General features: G+C 41.2%; 2 protein-coding genes across 3 annotated transcripts in view; one reads left to right on the top strand and one right to left on the bottom strand.

Annotated features, from left to right (window-relative positions):
• The first annotated feature begins 67 nt into the window (after positions 1–67).
• RPL9 (ribosomal protein L9) lies at positions 68–4,832 on the top strand. Of its 2 annotated transcripts, NM_001024469.3 has the most exons (8): positions 72–92; positions 520–566; positions 656–771; positions 1,360–1,455; positions 3,244–3,376; positions 4,125–4,205; positions 4,412–4,526; positions 4,747–4,832. In NM_001024469.3, exons 2-7 carry the CDS (start codon positions 521–523, stop codon positions 4,516–4,518), a joined length of 579 nt encoding a protein of 192 aa, NP_001019640.2. In that variant the 5' UTR covers positions 72–92; position 520; the 3' UTR covers positions 4,519–4,526; positions 4,747–4,832. The 2 variants fall into 2 exon arrangements, with proteins under 2 accessions (XP_059743335.1, NP_001019640.2); XM_059887352.1 differs by having other exon boundaries at positions 68–566.
• A 1,578-nt stretch (positions 4,833–6,410) lies between these two features.
• Positions 6,411–16,406, bottom strand: part of KLB (klotho beta) — a 34,617-nt gene continuing 24,621 nt past the window's right edge. The window contains exons 4-5 of the mRNA NM_001205326.1: positions 10,303–11,446; positions 6,411–9,344 (exon numbers count right to left, since the gene is read on the bottom strand). Coding sequence (NP_001192255.1) covers positions 8,956–9,344; positions 10,303–11,446 — 1,533 coding nt within the window. The 3' untranslated portion in view covers positions 6,411–8,955. The remainder of the gene's footprint in view (positions 9,345–10,302; positions 11,447–16,406) is intronic.

Below are 16,406 nucleotides of genomic sequence, written 5' to 3'. Positions count from 1 at the left end.
GTCGCGCACTGATGACCCTGCACGCAGACCTCATACGGACTATAAGAGCGTGATGACGAAAGACGCTCTTTCTTTGCCGCATCTACTGCGAGGTGAGGTGGCTTCTGTAAGCGGTGGGCTTTGGGAATCTGAAGCCATCGGCTCTGGGAAGGCCAGCGGCGCGGTTGTGGCCCTCGGGAACTCTATCTTGGTTGTCTCCCCACACAGCGAACGCCATATGAATTTGGTTGCGCTGGAATTCGAGCCCTGTACTGGGCTTTCAGGCCTACCCCAGCTCCTCAGCCTTGCCGGGATGGCGCCAGCTTGACAGGACACCCAGGGATGCGCTGAGCGGGGAGTTCCCCGGTTGGGCTTATAACGTGCGCCTGCGAGCTGCTCCTTCCGTACCAGGGCGCAGCGGGGACCGCTCTCGGTTCGGGTCCTCCCGTATTTTTGCCGGCGCTCTCCGGTAGGAGAGGAGCTCCGTGCGGTGGAGTTTGGTCGTTAGCGGCCTTCTTACCCCAGCTGTTTGTGTTTCAGAATGAAGACCATTCTCAGCAACCAGACTGTCGACATCCCAGAAAATGGTACGAGACTTGGTGTTTGCGTTTTTCTTACGTCTTTACTACATGCTCTATACCTTGTTCCGAGGCCTCACGAGTACGTTCTCTCCTAGTCGACATTAACTTGAAGGGACGGACAGTTATTGTGAAGGGCCCCAGAGGCACCCTGCGGAGGGACTTCAATCACATCAATGTAGAACTTAGTCTCCTTGGGAAGAAAAAGAAGAGGGTGAGTTTTTTGTTCGTTTTGGACACAGTTGCTTGTTTGGAAGGTTGTGATTTGAGAGTAACAAAATGGGTTGCTTTTCAAATTACTACATTGAGATTCTGTGTTTTAGCTTCAAATTGAGTGTCCAGAATTATAGCTAGTTTCAGTGTTGTTGCTTTAACAAAATTGGAAGATCAAATTCTGAACAAAGTGGATTAGAAAAACTCCTTCCAGACCAGGGTGCAGCGGAGTAGTAATGATTCATAGCAGATCTTAATAATACTGTTAACAAGTTTATTTTTTTCCTGATTGTTTTGTAAAAATCTTAGGGACGCAGCAGTGGGTCTTAAACCTGATAATTTTCCAGGATTGACGTTTAATGCAGCTTGTACCATACTTCTTTTGTTTCTGGGTTGTCGTTCCTTTGTGAAATAGTGTACCTGTAGTGCCTAGTAATAAAAATAATGTGTTTTTTTTCTTTTGGCAAGTCGTACTTTTTAATTAGGGCAAGTACTAGAATTTACAGTGATTGTTGTGAATAAATGGACTTTTTTCTAAGCCTGCTTATTTCTGGAAAGAGTTTTCTAAAGTTTTTTTGTTCTGTTACAGCTCCGTGTTGACAAATGGTGGGGAAACAGAAAGGAACTGGCCACTGTTCGCACAATCTGTAGTCACGTACAGAACATGATCAAGGGTGTTACACTGGTAAGCAGATTCCTCAGACTACTTTGTCTTGGAAGGGGGGGTTTCTCAGCTGTACTTCGTGTATGCAACATAAATGTTTGCTGCAGAGAATAGATTATGCATGTAATTTAGTGGTGTACTCGAGCTCTAGTACTTGGGAAGAGGTAATGTTGGCAGATGTGTCCAATAGGTCTTCATGGGTCTTGGGATTAAGTGTTAACGCGCACGCGTGCGGGTGTGTGTGTGTGTGTGTGTGTGTGTATACAGACCAGGTAGTCTTTGATAGTCTGCTAATGGTTTTTTTTTCCCCTACACAAATTCTCATTTTCAAGGTGCGTGTTTATAGAAAATTAACACACAGGGTAGACTTTGGTTTCTTGTTCGATGCCTGTCACTTCTACTCTTGTGGGGATAGAAAAAGGTGGATCTAATTTCTGAACTCCATGTCCATTTTCTTAAAAACATATCAGGGTAGGTTCCTTGAATGTGGGTGCCATTGTATCCTTAATTCTTGCTATCTGGTATACCTTAGTAATTCAGTATGTTAGCCTCGATGCCCAAGATAAAGGGCTTTGGGGTTCTTTATAGGTGGTTTCTTTACCACTGAGCCACCTGGAAAGGCATCAGATCAGTCGCTCAGTCGTGTCCGACTCTTTGCGACCCCATGAATCGCAGCACACCAGGCCTCCCTGTCCCATCACCAACTCCCAGAGTTCACTGAGACTCAATGTCCATCGAGTCAGCGATGCCATCCAGCCATCTCATCCTCTGTCGTCCCCTTCTCCTCCTGCCCCCAATCCCTCCCAGCATCAGAGTCTTTTCCAATGAGTCAGCTCTTCACGTGAGGTGGCCAAAGTCCTGGAGTTTCAGCTTTAGCATCATTCCTTCCAAAGAAATCCCAGGGCTGATCTTCAGAATGGACTGGTTGGATCTCCTTGCAGTCCAAGGGACTCTCAAGAGTCTTCTCCAACACCACAGTTCAAAAGCATCAATTCTTCGGCGCTCAGCCTTCTTCACAGTCCAACTCTCACATCCATACATGACCGAAGGAAAAACCATAGCCTTGACTAGACGGACCTTTGTTGGCAAAGTAATGTCTCTGCTTTTGAATATGCTATCTAGGTTGGTCATAACTTTCCTTCCAAGGAGTAAGCATCTTTTAATTTCATGGCTGCAGTCACCATCTGCAGTGATTTTGGAGCCCAGAAAAATAAAGTCTGACACTGTTTCCACTGTTTCCCCATCTATTTCCCATGAAGTGATGGGACCGGATGCCGTGATCTTTGTTTTCTGAATGTTGAGCTTTAAGCCAAGTTTTTCACTCTCCACTTTTACCTTCATCAAGAGGCTTTTGAGTTCCTCTTCACTTTCTGCCATAAGGGTGGTGTCATCTGCATATCTGAGGTTATTGATATTTCTCTCGGCAATCTTGATTCCAGCTTGTGTTGGAAAGGCATAGGCAGTAGTAAAACACTTTACATTAAGGTGGGCGCTTCAGTCCAGCAAAGAGACAACAGAAACAGATGTTTCAGTATACAGTTGTTATAAGGCTTGGTGTGGGTGATTTCATAAAACCTTGACATGAGTATGTGAGAACAGTTTTCAGTTTCCTTTGTCATGGAGGAGGAAGTTTTCCTCTAAAGTCTCTGTAGAGATTTTGTACAAAATCTAGGTACAAAGAGGGAGACAACCCTGACAAAATGTAAATATTCCTTTCAAAGGGGCAGTTCCTACTTGGTTTTCAGAGAAAAACTGGGTATCCTGTTCAAATTTCTCAGCATTACTAATATTTTCTTTATTTAAATCTAGGGTTTCCGTTACAAGATGAGGTCGGTGTATGCCCACTTCCCCATCAACGTTGTTATTCAGGAGAATGGTTCTCTTGTGGAAATCCGAAATTTTTTGGGTGAAAAATACATACGCAGGGTTCGAATGAGGCCAGGTATGATTCATAAAATTTTTTTTCTGCTTGTGAAGGCTTAAATACATTTTGGGTTAGTTATAACTAAGGTCAGATTATTTCAGAATTACCCAGTATGGTTAAAGTAGAAGTGTACTTAAAATAGTTCTTCTCTGATACATAATTGATGCTTCTAACATTGAAGCAATAGAAAATTTTAAAACTTAGTGCTCTTTGATTCTGCTTTTTTTTCCTATTGAACTGGGGGGGAATGGGAGGTCTTGCGCAAGGTTTGTGAGATCTTAGTTCCCCACTACGTATCAAATCCTTGCCCCCTGCATTGGCATCATGGAGGCTTTAACCACTGGATCAGCAGGGAAGTCCCAAAAAATGAGCTTTGATGAATACCAAATTATACAATAGAAATAAGAAATAAAATTGGATACAAAGCTTATTTATTTGGTTGAGTCTTAGTTTTTGTTTATTTAGCTATGGAATTCTTAGTCACAACATTCAAACTCTTTAACTTGTAGCATGTGGGAACTAGTTCCCTGACCCGGGATTGAATCCAGTCCCCTTGCATTGACAGCCCAGAGTGGTTAGCTACTGTACCACCAGGAAGTCCCAGAAATACAAAATTTGCCCAGATAATTCAGATTCGATTACAAAACAGTTTGATTTGGTGTGTGGAATTTTAAATGAAGTAAATTGCTCCTTAATTTAAATATTTTAAATATTCTACAACTCTTATTTTATGTTGACATTATGTACATGCCCTCTTATATTTTAGGGGTTGCCTGTTCAGTATCTCAAGCCCAGAAAGATGAGTTGATTCTTGAAGGAAATGACATTGAACTTGTGTCAAATTCAGGTATGTTTACTGTGCATAATTAATGCCTGTAAAATCTTGTTTATCTAAATCTTGGAGTTGAATACCTAGTATTTGTTCATTTGGTGAGGGTTTTTTTTTTTTTTTTAATTTTTGGGATCTTAATTAAAAGCTATGAAGTACAGCAGGTGATGAAATACTTGTGATGGGTTTGGCTGATAATTGCCTTATCTTTTTCACCCTTATAGCTGCTTTGATTCAGCAAGCCACCACAGTTAAAAACAAGGATATCAGAAAATTTTTGGATGGTATCTATGTTTCTGAAAAAGGAACAGTTCAGCAGGCTGATGAATAAGATCTCAGGTGGGTTTTTGTAATATCTGTATAATTTGATTGCTTTCAGTTCAGTTCAGTCGCTCAGTCGTGTCCGACTCTTTGCGATTGCTTTAGTTGGGTCTAATTAAGAAACTTAAATGGTAGTTGTAGCAGAGGCAGAAAGTATGTTTTACATGATTGAGAATAAAACTTTTCTGGGCAAGAATATTGATGGAGAATTACAGACTATTTCTTTTCTTTTTTACAGTGATCCTGCTGCAGAAACAACAAGATAGATGGTTCTATGGACTCAGTTGTGATGTTTTAAAGAGACAATAAAAACTCTTGATTTGAGATTTTTTCCTACTGATTATCATTTCAAACTATTTGGCCAGTAAGCAGTTAAGTAAATTCTAGTGTGTTAAAAACAATAACAGAAGGAATAGGAGTGGTTGGTTGATTTTGTTGTTGTTAGAAAGATGTTGTTAACAAGACTTAATGGCAGAGGGGGCTTGAAGGAATACCAAGGACATTTCAGGCAAGAGGAATATGGTTATCGTGGGAAGAACTTTCGGAGATGCCCTGAAGGTATCTAATTTTGCAGTGGCACAGATTTGAATATTTGTGAAGCAAATGCCTGAGTCACAGTAACTGAAAAAGCAGCTGAGAAGTGATACTGTCTTAGTAAGAATTAAAAGATGGAGTTAATTTGTATTTATGATAAACATGGTTGCTGTAGTCTTAAGGTTCTCTCAGTTATACTCAGATTTCAGCCACATGTATATCCTAGTCTTTGATAGCTTTAAAAAAACTTAAGAAACGTTCCATGTGTCATACTTCAGATATACTACTATATAGTACAGTAGGGTTACCCCTAAACCTGCAGTCCTCCCCTATCTCATTTGTTAGAAACTTCTAACCGTGTGATTTCTCAGGCAAAACATTTAACTTTGTCTTACATACTGTGTCTAGTCCATCAATAAAATCTGTGGGCTTACTAAGATCTTGGTTTAAATAAATGGAATTAATTTTATATTGAGTTAATCATTGGTTTGATAACGGTTAAATTTTTGAGACATGGGTGAAATTGTAAATACAGATTTTGCTTTGAATTGTTTTGAGATGAGGTTTAGGGTAGGCGTTGGATGATTAAGTTGTCTTTTCCTTTGAGTGACTTTTCAGTGAAGCCTGTTGTGCTCATTCCTCATGTCCATCCTAGCACACTCTGCTCCAGTTTTTGTCCATAATGTTTATAATGTAAGATTAATAGTTTACTTTGTTGGGTATTGATTATATACTTTTTTCCTGCTAAGAGTCTAATCTTCATGGGGGGGTGGTGTGACCTTGTCTACCCTGGGATATTCCAAGTTCTTAGAACAGTGTCTGTCATATAGCTATTTGCTGAGTGATTGGTTCCCACATTGCCAGGGAGATTGAGGTTGTGGAGATTGAGTAATAGTAATGGGCCTCGAAATATGTTTTTAAGGTATTGACAGAATTTTAAAATTGAATTTGAGGGTTAAAACCTCCAAGTGGCAATGTTGCAGAGGGATAAAGGTGTTAGTGTTAAAGAGTGTCAGTATATAGGCAGTGGTAGCAGCAATGGGAGTGTGTAACACCAGAAGTGAAGTGTGGAGACTTTAAAGGCTAACTCTTGGCAGTCTGGTTGTAGCTGAGGAGTTACTTCAATTTAATAACTTAGATGTGGTAAAGGAAAGTGTAGTTCTCCCCAGGGAAGCTTTCCGTGTTTTCTGTTTACCATGGATGAGCATGTAAGTGCATCCTCAGTTTTGAGGTGTAGCAGTCTACATTTTCTAATGAGAAAACATACTTGGGAGTAAATTGCCCAGTTGGCACAGTTTGGGAGGATGGAGGGAGGGGGTGTTGGCAGAACCCAGTTAAAACACCAAACATTCACATTCCACAGTTCTTAAGTTGAATATAAATAATCAGCATAAAGCCAGTTTATTTGGAATAAATTACATTGAGAATTAAAACATCTAGTCATAATTTACTGACCTCAATTTCCAGAGGCTCTTTAAAACCATAATTGCGATATTTCCATATATATCAGACTTGGTGAAAGGGTTGTTGAACTGAATGTGGAGAATGCAACAATATACAAAGTGAACTACATTTTAAGATGTTCTTCAAGTTTCGAAAGGTAAATTAAAAGATCCTGTCAAAAGCTGCCAACAGTTCCTAACTGACTCTTTATGGTTTTATTTTTTAATTAAAAAAAAATGTATTTGGTAATGCAGGGTCTACGTTGTGGCAAAGGCTCTTTAGATGTGGTATGTGGGTTCTAGTTCCCTGACCAGGGATTGAACCCAGACCCCCTGCATTGGGAGCATGGAATCTTAGCTACTGGTCCACCAGGAGAATCCCCATGTATGATTTTAAAATGAATTTAAGAAAAACCTGAAAGGTATAACTGAGCATGAGCCAGATTAAAGTATGTACCTAGGGACTCATGTATAACGATGGCTTAAAGACGAGTAAAATTCCCAGATGGCAAAAAAGGGAGGACAGCATTGAATTAGGGACTTTACTATTGATACCTTATCTTCCCTGGTGGCTCACATGGTAAAGAATCTGCCTGCAATGAAGGAGACTCTGTGAGATCCCCTGGAGAGAAGGGAAGGGCGACCCACTCCAGTATTGCCTGAAGAACCCGATGGATGGACCATAGAGTTGCAAAGAGTGACTAACAGTTTTCACTTTGTGGCAAGGTGACAAGTGTAAAAGATACATTAAGCACTAAATGTAAAGACTTACAAACTGAATACAAGATAATATAATCAAAACAGGAAAGCAAAAATCTTAATTCCAAGTCTGTTCTTATGACTATGGATTTATTTTTCAAAACCTTGGATGTTGATGAGTTGCTCAATTGATACTCTAGGATTAAAAAGCTAGTTACTGTAATCATGTATAGCCTCAAGCCTGATAATCAGATGAAAGTTGCTCAGTCGTGTCCAGTCTTTGTGACCCTTTGGACTATAGGTCTTCAGGCCAGAATACTGGAGTGGGTAGCTGTTCTCCAGTGGTTCTCAGAGAAATATAAAAACTTCTTGGAAAATAAAAGCTGCTAAGGTTGGAGGAAGGATGCAGTTGGAACAAGGAGATAAAAACATCTGAAATTTTTACTATTTGAATTGGCCAGCCAGAATATTGATGTCTTAACCACTTTTGCATTTGTTTGAATTGACTAATTGTGTTATCTGTATCTTTGAAACTTAATGCTGTTATCAATTAGTATCTCAGTTATGCAGGAAATAAGCTTTCCTTTGACTCTGGAAGTCAAACTTCCAGAGGAGTAGACAATAGGTAAATATTGACTCACCTAAGGAAAGAATGGATATAAATGGGTTTAGATTTGGGTTTTCTTCCCCCCAACATTTAGAATACAGTGAATGAATGTTAAGAACAGAAATCAAAAAAGTCAAACTGCAAATTCAGTTTTAAGGATTCACTTAATTCTAGCTTCAAAGGTTGCAATGTAAGAATAGTTTACTCAGGCCACCAATATTCTGAATTGTGTCCACAGTTGGGAGGTGCCTTGTACACCTTGAGAGGTCCATATGTGCTTATGTTAGATCAGTGAAGGACTTCAGGGGAAGAGAACAAGTCTCATGGGATAAATGGTAATTTGATAGCGATAATATAAAAAAATCTTTATATCTTAGAATGTTTGCCACATCTGTCACCTCCTAAGATTCAGTTGAGGAATAATACCAATTTGAAGAGGTTGCTGTACTGTGAGGTTGAATGACTTCTCTGTCTTCACAGGCAGTTGGGTTTAGTTCTCTTTAATCTTTGTCCTCTGATGTTTACATGAGTTACTGGAAACTAAATGTTATTTTTTTTTTAATTATCTGATAAAGGATCTCATAAAATGAGATGTTTTATAAATGCTCAGTTTTAATTTCTGTTGAGAAAAGCTGAGGGATTGATGTGCTTAAGAGTGTATATATAACTGGCTATAGACAAACACTACTTCTTAACCCTATTTTTTTCCATTTGAGAACCACCCTGACCAAAGGGGAAAGCACCTAAAAAGTGACAGAATTTTATCACTGACAATCTCCACTGTGGAGTCTCAACAAAGTTGTACTTTCAAAACAATTTCTTTTACCATAAATAGCTACTGGTATGAACAGAGGAAAACTAGAGAATAATGATAGGAAACGGCTCATCAAACGCCATGAAACAACATATCAGATTATCTTCACAGGCTTACTGTCTAGGGAAACCTTTACCTTAGATCCAAGAACTGAAGTCACTGATGTCAACACCTTTTAAGGGAAAATTTGAACCAAACAATGGAGACCGAGATTGTCATTACCTTGGCTATCACTAAATTCTCAAGTTGTCTTTTTTCTACAATATAGGTGTATCTTCTGTAAGTTACCAGTATATGGAACTGGAGTGAATTTTTAAACTTTTCCATCCTGCAGACAGAAATAAGATCAGCTTAGCTAAGAACTCTACTGTGGCCTTTCTTTAATGGTATGTGCTGTGAGTTCTTTGCTTTCCAAATTTTTCTTCTTTTTCGCTTATGAAAAATGGTAATTGATAACAGTAGAACCAGGGTGGAGAAGAAACAACATCCAAAGAATATCAGCGGTTTCTTCTGCACAAGAAGCAAGCAGACAATACATTCCGTGTTTCTCTGAGCCTGGCTGCATCGAGGACTACTGTTCTCAGAAAGGAAGCCATTGTTGCTGATGAGTTTGTTGTAAAACTGGATTGAGGATTTAGCTTTGAAATCGGGTGTGAAGAATCCAAATCTGGGTCTAGATTTTTCTTCAGTCAGTTTGAATACATAATAGCCTTTGATTTTGATTTTATCAATCAGGTATCCTGAAAAATACCAAAAATAAACATTAATCACATGTGAACTATTAGATATCCTTAAGAATTTAGTTTTCATTGAAAACAGTCTAAATCTCATGCTCATAAAACATGATTTTCATTAAAGGTTTTTTGACATTCTTTAATCAATGATCTTTCTTGAGAAGATGAATTTAGGTATAATTAATTTTTAAAAGATTGAAGTAAAACATATCTATAATAATACAAAAACACCTGCAGGAAACTCAGATTTAAGAACTGGAGCCATAAAGGTCAAAGGACTTAACTGTCAACTTGTTCACAATGTTAAAAGCAGAAAAACATTGCTTATTTACCTTGATTCCAGAGCTCAGATGTGAGAAAACTGCCCAATAACTGCACTTGGTTTCCCCAGCCACTCACTCTTACTCTCCTACTCAACTCTTTTATACCTTCTGTCAACAAACTTAAAACACCTCCTCTGTTGGAATCATCTTTGACTCTACTCTCATACACACATACAATCCTGTTGACTACCTTCAAAACACATCCAGAACCTATCCACTTCTCACTCCAGGACTCTTGCTTGGAAAATTCCATGGATGGAGGAACCCTGTAGGCTACAGTCCATAGGGTCTGCAAAGAGTCGGACACGACTGAGCGACTTCACTTTCACCACTCTTAATAACCTGACCCAGTCCACCATTATCCTTAGCCAGAGCAGTGCAATTCGCCCTGTATCAGTTCTTGGTCCTTTACGGTGTATTCACAAAACAGCAGCAATTCTTTTGGTGTGAGTTGGATCTTGACACCCTTCTGTTTAAAACCTATAACCTTCCTATCCCTGAGAGTAAGCTACAGTTTTTACAACTGCCTTTTTCTAAGCCCATAATAGACTGTCATTAATGACCCCGTTCCCCCTCATTCTTTGGTTTGTATTACCTGAGAATGTCATATAACTTTGAGGGAAATGGCCCTCGAACCTCACCTTTCAAAGCCTCCTGAATGTATTTCTCTAAGTAGTATTTTCGGAGTTCATCATTTTCCAGAGACTGGTCATCGATGCCACTGGCCGTGATGTAAACATCCATGTCTCCATAATTCCTCCGGATCCACTTCAGCACCCTGCGCTCTCCCCAGGGCATCACGGCCAGGCGGGTGGGGGAGCTCAGGCAGGTGATGTCCTGCAGAAACTGGATGTCCCTGTCCGTGTCGTAGGTGCTGCCGTTCTGGCGCTCGTGCATCACGAACCTGGTGGTGAAGTGGTTCAGGGCGTAGAAGTCTGCAGTGCCCTTGACCAGCCTCCTCTCCTCCTCGGTGAACTGAGGCAGCGTGGAGCGTGCGAGCCCCTGCCTATTCTTGAAGGCGACGTACTCTCTCATGGCCAGCGGGTAGTCCCCCGTCTTGAAAAGGGGTTCTGCAAACCAGGCGATTTCGAACTGGAGGAAGCGCTCGGCCGCCTTCCAGTGCGAGTCCGCGTAGGGATTGGCGGGCTCGGCCCAATCCGAGTGCAGAGACAGCGACACGGCCCCGCGCTGCACAGGCCTGTACCGCCGGTCGTAGAGGTGCCAGGCCAGGGCGTGAGCGATCAGCAGGTGGTGGGCTGCCCAGTAGGTGTCGTTACTAGACTGCTCGTAGATGTCACTCAGTCGGTTAGGCTCGTTGATGGTGATCCAGAGCTTCACCAGGTCCCCCAGCTCCCGGAAGCACAGGTCGGCGTAGTCCTGGAAGGCCTCGGCCGTGGACCGGTTCAGCCACCCTCCGCTGTGCAGCAGAGGCACAGGGAGGCCTAGGTGGGCGTGGGTCGGATAGTACAGCGTGACCATTGAGGAGATGTTGAGCTTCAGCCCCTCACTGACCACACACCTGTAGTACCTCAAAGCCTGTCGGTTAGCCATGGACAGGTTGCCAGTGGGAAGGATTGAGGGCCAGTCCAGAGCAAACCGATAGTGGGTCACTTTCATTCTTGCTAACATCTCAAGCTGTCTTTTGATGCTGACAAAATCCGTGCATTGAGCAGGCCTTGTTTTCAGCCTCACTCCTTCCACTCGATGCAACAGTCTGTTGCCCGTCACATTCCACACGTACAGATGAGGATCGCTGAACTGTGGGGAGGAAGCCACCGACTCAGGCTGTGAAAACAAGCACATACGGGCAGGCAGAATCTTAGCACGCGTCCTCTAAGAGAAAGAAGTGTATGTGTGTTAGTCACTCAGTCATGTCCAACTCTTTTGCAACCCCATGGACTGTAGCCCACCGGGCTGTAAGTGGGTTGCTATTTCCTCCTCCAGGGGCTCTTTCTGACCCAGGGATGGAACCTGGGTCTCCTGCATTGCATTCGGATTCTTTACTGTCTGAACCACTTCAGACCTTCAGACCAGAAAGGAAAAGCCTGATCTTATTTTGCCTCTCACAATAGAGAAAATAAATGATGCACATGTCCTTCAGAACAACCTATGTCTTCCTGCTCCTTTCCTGTTGATGTCAGCAAAACAGCCCTGATGGATTATCCTCCCTCCCGGCCCTTGAAATTTACCAGGGAGACAGGAAAATGTAGAGAAAGAACAGCACCTAGGGCTTGGCTTGCAAAACAATTTGTCTTTCAGAAAACAAGAGGATGTTTTCCAGTTCCTGGGTCCTAAAAACCAGGTACTGTGGGGGTGGGGGTGGGGTGGGGGTGGGCTTCTCATGTGATTCTGTTCAAATGCATCAGGAAATCAGCTTGGTTCTCTCAGTTAAAAGGAACCACAAAGATGGACCTTCCAAACCTGCCACGAATTAAAGGCAAATTAGCATTCCAGTTGTGGAGGATTTCACTGAGATTAGCATTTGGGGTTAGAGGAGGCTGGTGGACCCCAGCCACAGTTCCTAAAAGAGGCCAGTGGGAAAGAGTAGGAAATGACCCCTTGGATTTGCTGAATGCGGCTAACACATCCCATTTGAAAAATCCAAGTGATGTCACACATCCATCATTCAGTTCTCCCCTTCCCATGTGCCTGTGAGAAGACAGCATTTATTCCTCCAAAGGGAGGATTCTGAACACCCTCCTTATGTAAGATAATGAAGCATGAAAGGAGAGAACCCTAAAATAACCCCCAGAATCTCGCAGGTTGACTCTTGAATCCATTCTCTGCCCCTCCACTAAGCAGAGAGCCCTGGACTCCTGTTCTAGTTCTGTCCCTTTAAAAGCCAGGTTTGACAACTCTGTTTAGTGACGGAGCAATCTCACCCACCTCACAGGTGTACTGTGCAATGTCTGTGACTCTGGGCAATTGCTCTGTCAACTCTAAAGCACTCTACAAACATAAGGTACTTATGACTTGGGTTTAGTTCCCCCTGAAATTATCGCCTGTTAGGTCCTTGAGTTTAAATTAAAACAGAAAAGGACTTAAGAAAAACAAGTTCAAGATGAATAAGAAAAAGTAAAAGTTCTGTTCTTGTTTTAAAGTGCTTTTTCTTCCCATGACTGAATTTAAATGTACCTGGAATCAATGGTAATTAGCCTTTGGTAAATATTTTCCCTCTAATTGTTTTCTCATGTGTCATCTTTCATAGTCTAATTACAAAATCATATATCATTGCCCACTTGCCATCTGCCAGCTAGCTATCTAGAACATTAAACTGAGAGAACACTGATCATGTGAGCATGAAGCTAAATCTGTATATAATTATTTGAGTAAAATCATTTGCCTAGATAGCCAGTTTCAGTGTTTTGAAACCTCAGAGCATCATGGTATTGAAAGGATATTTATTTACAAAGGGCAATCTTGTAGTAAGGTAAGGTACAATCAAATGAAAATCTGTTTTACTTTTAAAAATCTCCAGAAAGCATTAGTCTTAGCAACTGTGTGATTAATCTGCTAAGAGAAATAGTTAAAGTATTGCACTCTGACCTCAGCCCCAGCTCCCAGAGCTTGGTTCTCAAGTTCTATTTTGCACTAAAAGGATCCTGGACTCCTTGGAAACATGGCTGTTTTCAGGTCTGATTCAGGGAAGGGATGAGGGGGTCCTGGTGAATATTGCACCAGAAAAATAAGAACATACTTAAAAACTGGAAAGGAAATGTCTAAAAGACATAAGAACAGCTTGAAAGAGTCCCATATGCCAAATTTGAGATAATTTGAGCATCAAAAGTTCCAGTGAATCAGTGACAACAGTGAATTATAACATTGAAAAAAAAAGAAAAAAGAATTATAACATTGAGTTAATTCACTCATTAAACAATGAGTTTAATTCACTTAATAAATACAAAATCTAATTAGAAATTTGCCATTTTGCAATCTACAAAGTAATAACTAATTCAAGCAAGGTTCATAAATCAATGTTAAGAGCATTGGTTGAATGTTGTTGAGAAATAGGATATTTATACAGTCTCAAAATATCACCATCAGATTAATTCTTAATTACAAATGGAAAAGGACCTTTCAGTTAAGAGATCTGGCAAATGCCACATCAAGAAATCTGGTGACTGCTACTTCAACTAGTGTCTCCAGTGATGAAAGAAACTGACTTTATGTGCCTCCTATGGGCTGGAGGAAGCACAAGCTGGAATCAAGATTGCCGGGAGAAATATCAATAACCTCAGATATGCAGATGACACCACCCTTACGGCAGAAAGTGAAGAAGAACTAAAGAGCCTCTTGATGAAAGTGAAAGAGAAGAGTGAAAAAGTTGGCTTAAAGCTCAACATTCAGAAAACGAAGATCATGGCATCTGGTCCCATCATTTCATGGAAAATAGATGGGGAAACAGTGGAAACAGTGGCTGACTTTATTTTTCTGGGCTCCAAAATCACTGCAGATGGTGACTGCAGCCGTGAAATTAAAAGACGCTTACTCCTTGGAAGGAAAGTTATAACCAACCTAGACAGCATATTAAAAAGCAGAGACATTACTTTGTCAACAAAGGTCCATCTTGTCAAGGCTATGTTTTTTCCAGTGGTCATGTATGGATGTGAGAGTTGGACTGTGAAGAAAGCTGAGCGCTGAAGAATTGATGCTTTTGAACTGTGGTGTTGGAGAAGACTCTTGAGAGTCCCTTGGACTGCAAGGAGATCCAACTAGTCCATCCTAAAGGAAATCAGTCCTGGGTATTCATTGGTAGGACTGATGTTGAAGCTGCAACTCCAATACTTTGGCCACCTGATGTGAAGAGTTGACTCATTTGAAAAGACCCTGATGCTGGGAAAGACTGAAGGCAGGAGGAGAAGGGGATGACAGAGGATGAGATGGTTGGATGGCATCACTGACTCAATGGACATGGGTTTGGGTGGACTCCAGGAGTTGGTGATGGACAGGGAGGCCTGGCGTGCTGCAATTCATGAGGTCACAAAGAGCTGGACATGACTGAGCGACTAAACTGAACTGAATATGATGTATTGGAAAATACACAACAGCATCTATGTAGTATTATTTCTAGAATTGCTTAACTGAATCTAATAAAGAAACAGAGAACTTCATGCTTGCAGATATTTTACAAGCAACTGGGATGTCCCTGGTGGCTCAGTGGTTAACATTTCACCTTCCAATGCAGGAGGTGTGGGTTGAGGAGCTAAGATCCCACATGCCTCCTGGTCAAAAAAAAAAAAAAAACAAAACATAAAGCAGAAGCAATATTGTAACAAATTTGATAAAAACTTAAAAAAAAAAGTCCCACATTCTACAAAGCAACTGGCCTGAACTCTTCAAAACTATCAATACCATGAAATTAAGGGGATTTCTCTGAATTAAAGAAGCTAAAGATATACATAGAAAAAAAAATAATAAAGATATACATAGACCCAGATGCTGGGGAAGGCATAGTAGTATTTTTTAAATGTTATTTTCATTTTGTAGTCTTCCTATAGAGCACATCTACTCTTGCCTGCCCATCATCTATTCATACAACCTTTGGATGAGTTTTCAAAAAACATCCAAATTTTTCTTGGTAAAGCATTTATCCTCATTCCCTAAGTGCAAGGGACGCTGACTCCTCAATGGGCTCCAGGTGTGAGCAAGAAGCTCAGGTCTGATTGATCACAGCATTACTTTCCGCTGACCAAGTGATCAGCTCTTGCTCCGCGGAATAGGAGTAGGGTCCTCAGAGCGGACTGACAGTCATAGTGTCAGTTAATGGAGAGCAGACAGGTCTTCACATGAAGCAGGGACTTGCAGGTTGGGTTATGTACAAACTGGAACTCTTGGCCCTCCTGGGGCCTGTCGCTGCTGGTTCTAGACTTCGCAAAACATAAACCTACTTGAAGTGGTGGGGAAAAGATGGTCTGCCTGTGCCATGCGGAAGAGGAGAGAGATACTGGGTAAGTGCGTGCCTCTCCAGGGAACCCAAACTGAAGGGGAGTCACTGTGTTTATATCACTCCCTATATCTTTCCTCCTTTTGTCATTCCCGGGCCTTTACTAAAGTTTTGTTTAAATACTGATAGGGGTTGAGATTCATAACTTTGGTCACTCATGGTTTCGGCCCTTTAGTCGTATCCCTTGCACATCTTGTTTTTCCATAAGCTTCTAGAATACAAGTACTATGAGGTCTTATAGCATAATGGTCAGAGACAGACAAATCAGGGTAAGTTGGACAAGTTATGTAACCTCCCTAAGCTTCGATTTCTTTGCCTATAAAATGAGGGTTTTATGATTAAGGACACTGAATGCACATACATTCAGAAGTTAAATGCTTGGTACATCAAAAATAGTTTCAGAAAAATTATTTTGGAAAGAGCATCGTGCATCTGAGAACTTGAGGATAGCTTGCTACAGTTTTGCTACTATTTGTTAATTAGGCAAGTCACTTTCTGTTATTAATTGACAGGCCTTACTTTCCTCAGCTATAAAATGAAAGATTTGGTATAGGAGGTTTCTAAGGGCTCACCTGGGTCTAAAAGTTGACCTTTTTCATACACTATGCACCGAGCACCTACCGTGTATCTGAAACTGCTCTAGTAAGGCACCCAGCAGGCGGTGAAGCCTCAAATGTCTCCACCCTCTTGCGGAGAAAGTTTGCATTCTAGTAGGAGAAACGTGTGATCAGTAAGGAAAATGTGTAAAGTGGTTACCAGAGGATGGCAGTGGGGGAAATGAGACACTGGTTGAAGGGTACA

This window comes from Bos taurus, chromosome 6, assembly GCF_002263795.3.
Source record: "Bos taurus isolate L1 Dominette 01449 registration number 42190680 breed Hereford chromosome 6, ARS-UCD2.0, whole genome shotgun sequence".
Taxonomy (NCBI): Eukaryota; Metazoa; Chordata; class Mammalia; order Artiodactyla; family Bovidae; genus Bos; species Bos taurus.
Note: the sequence above shows the minus strand (reverse complement) of the source record. Positions and strands in the feature narration are given on the sequence as shown.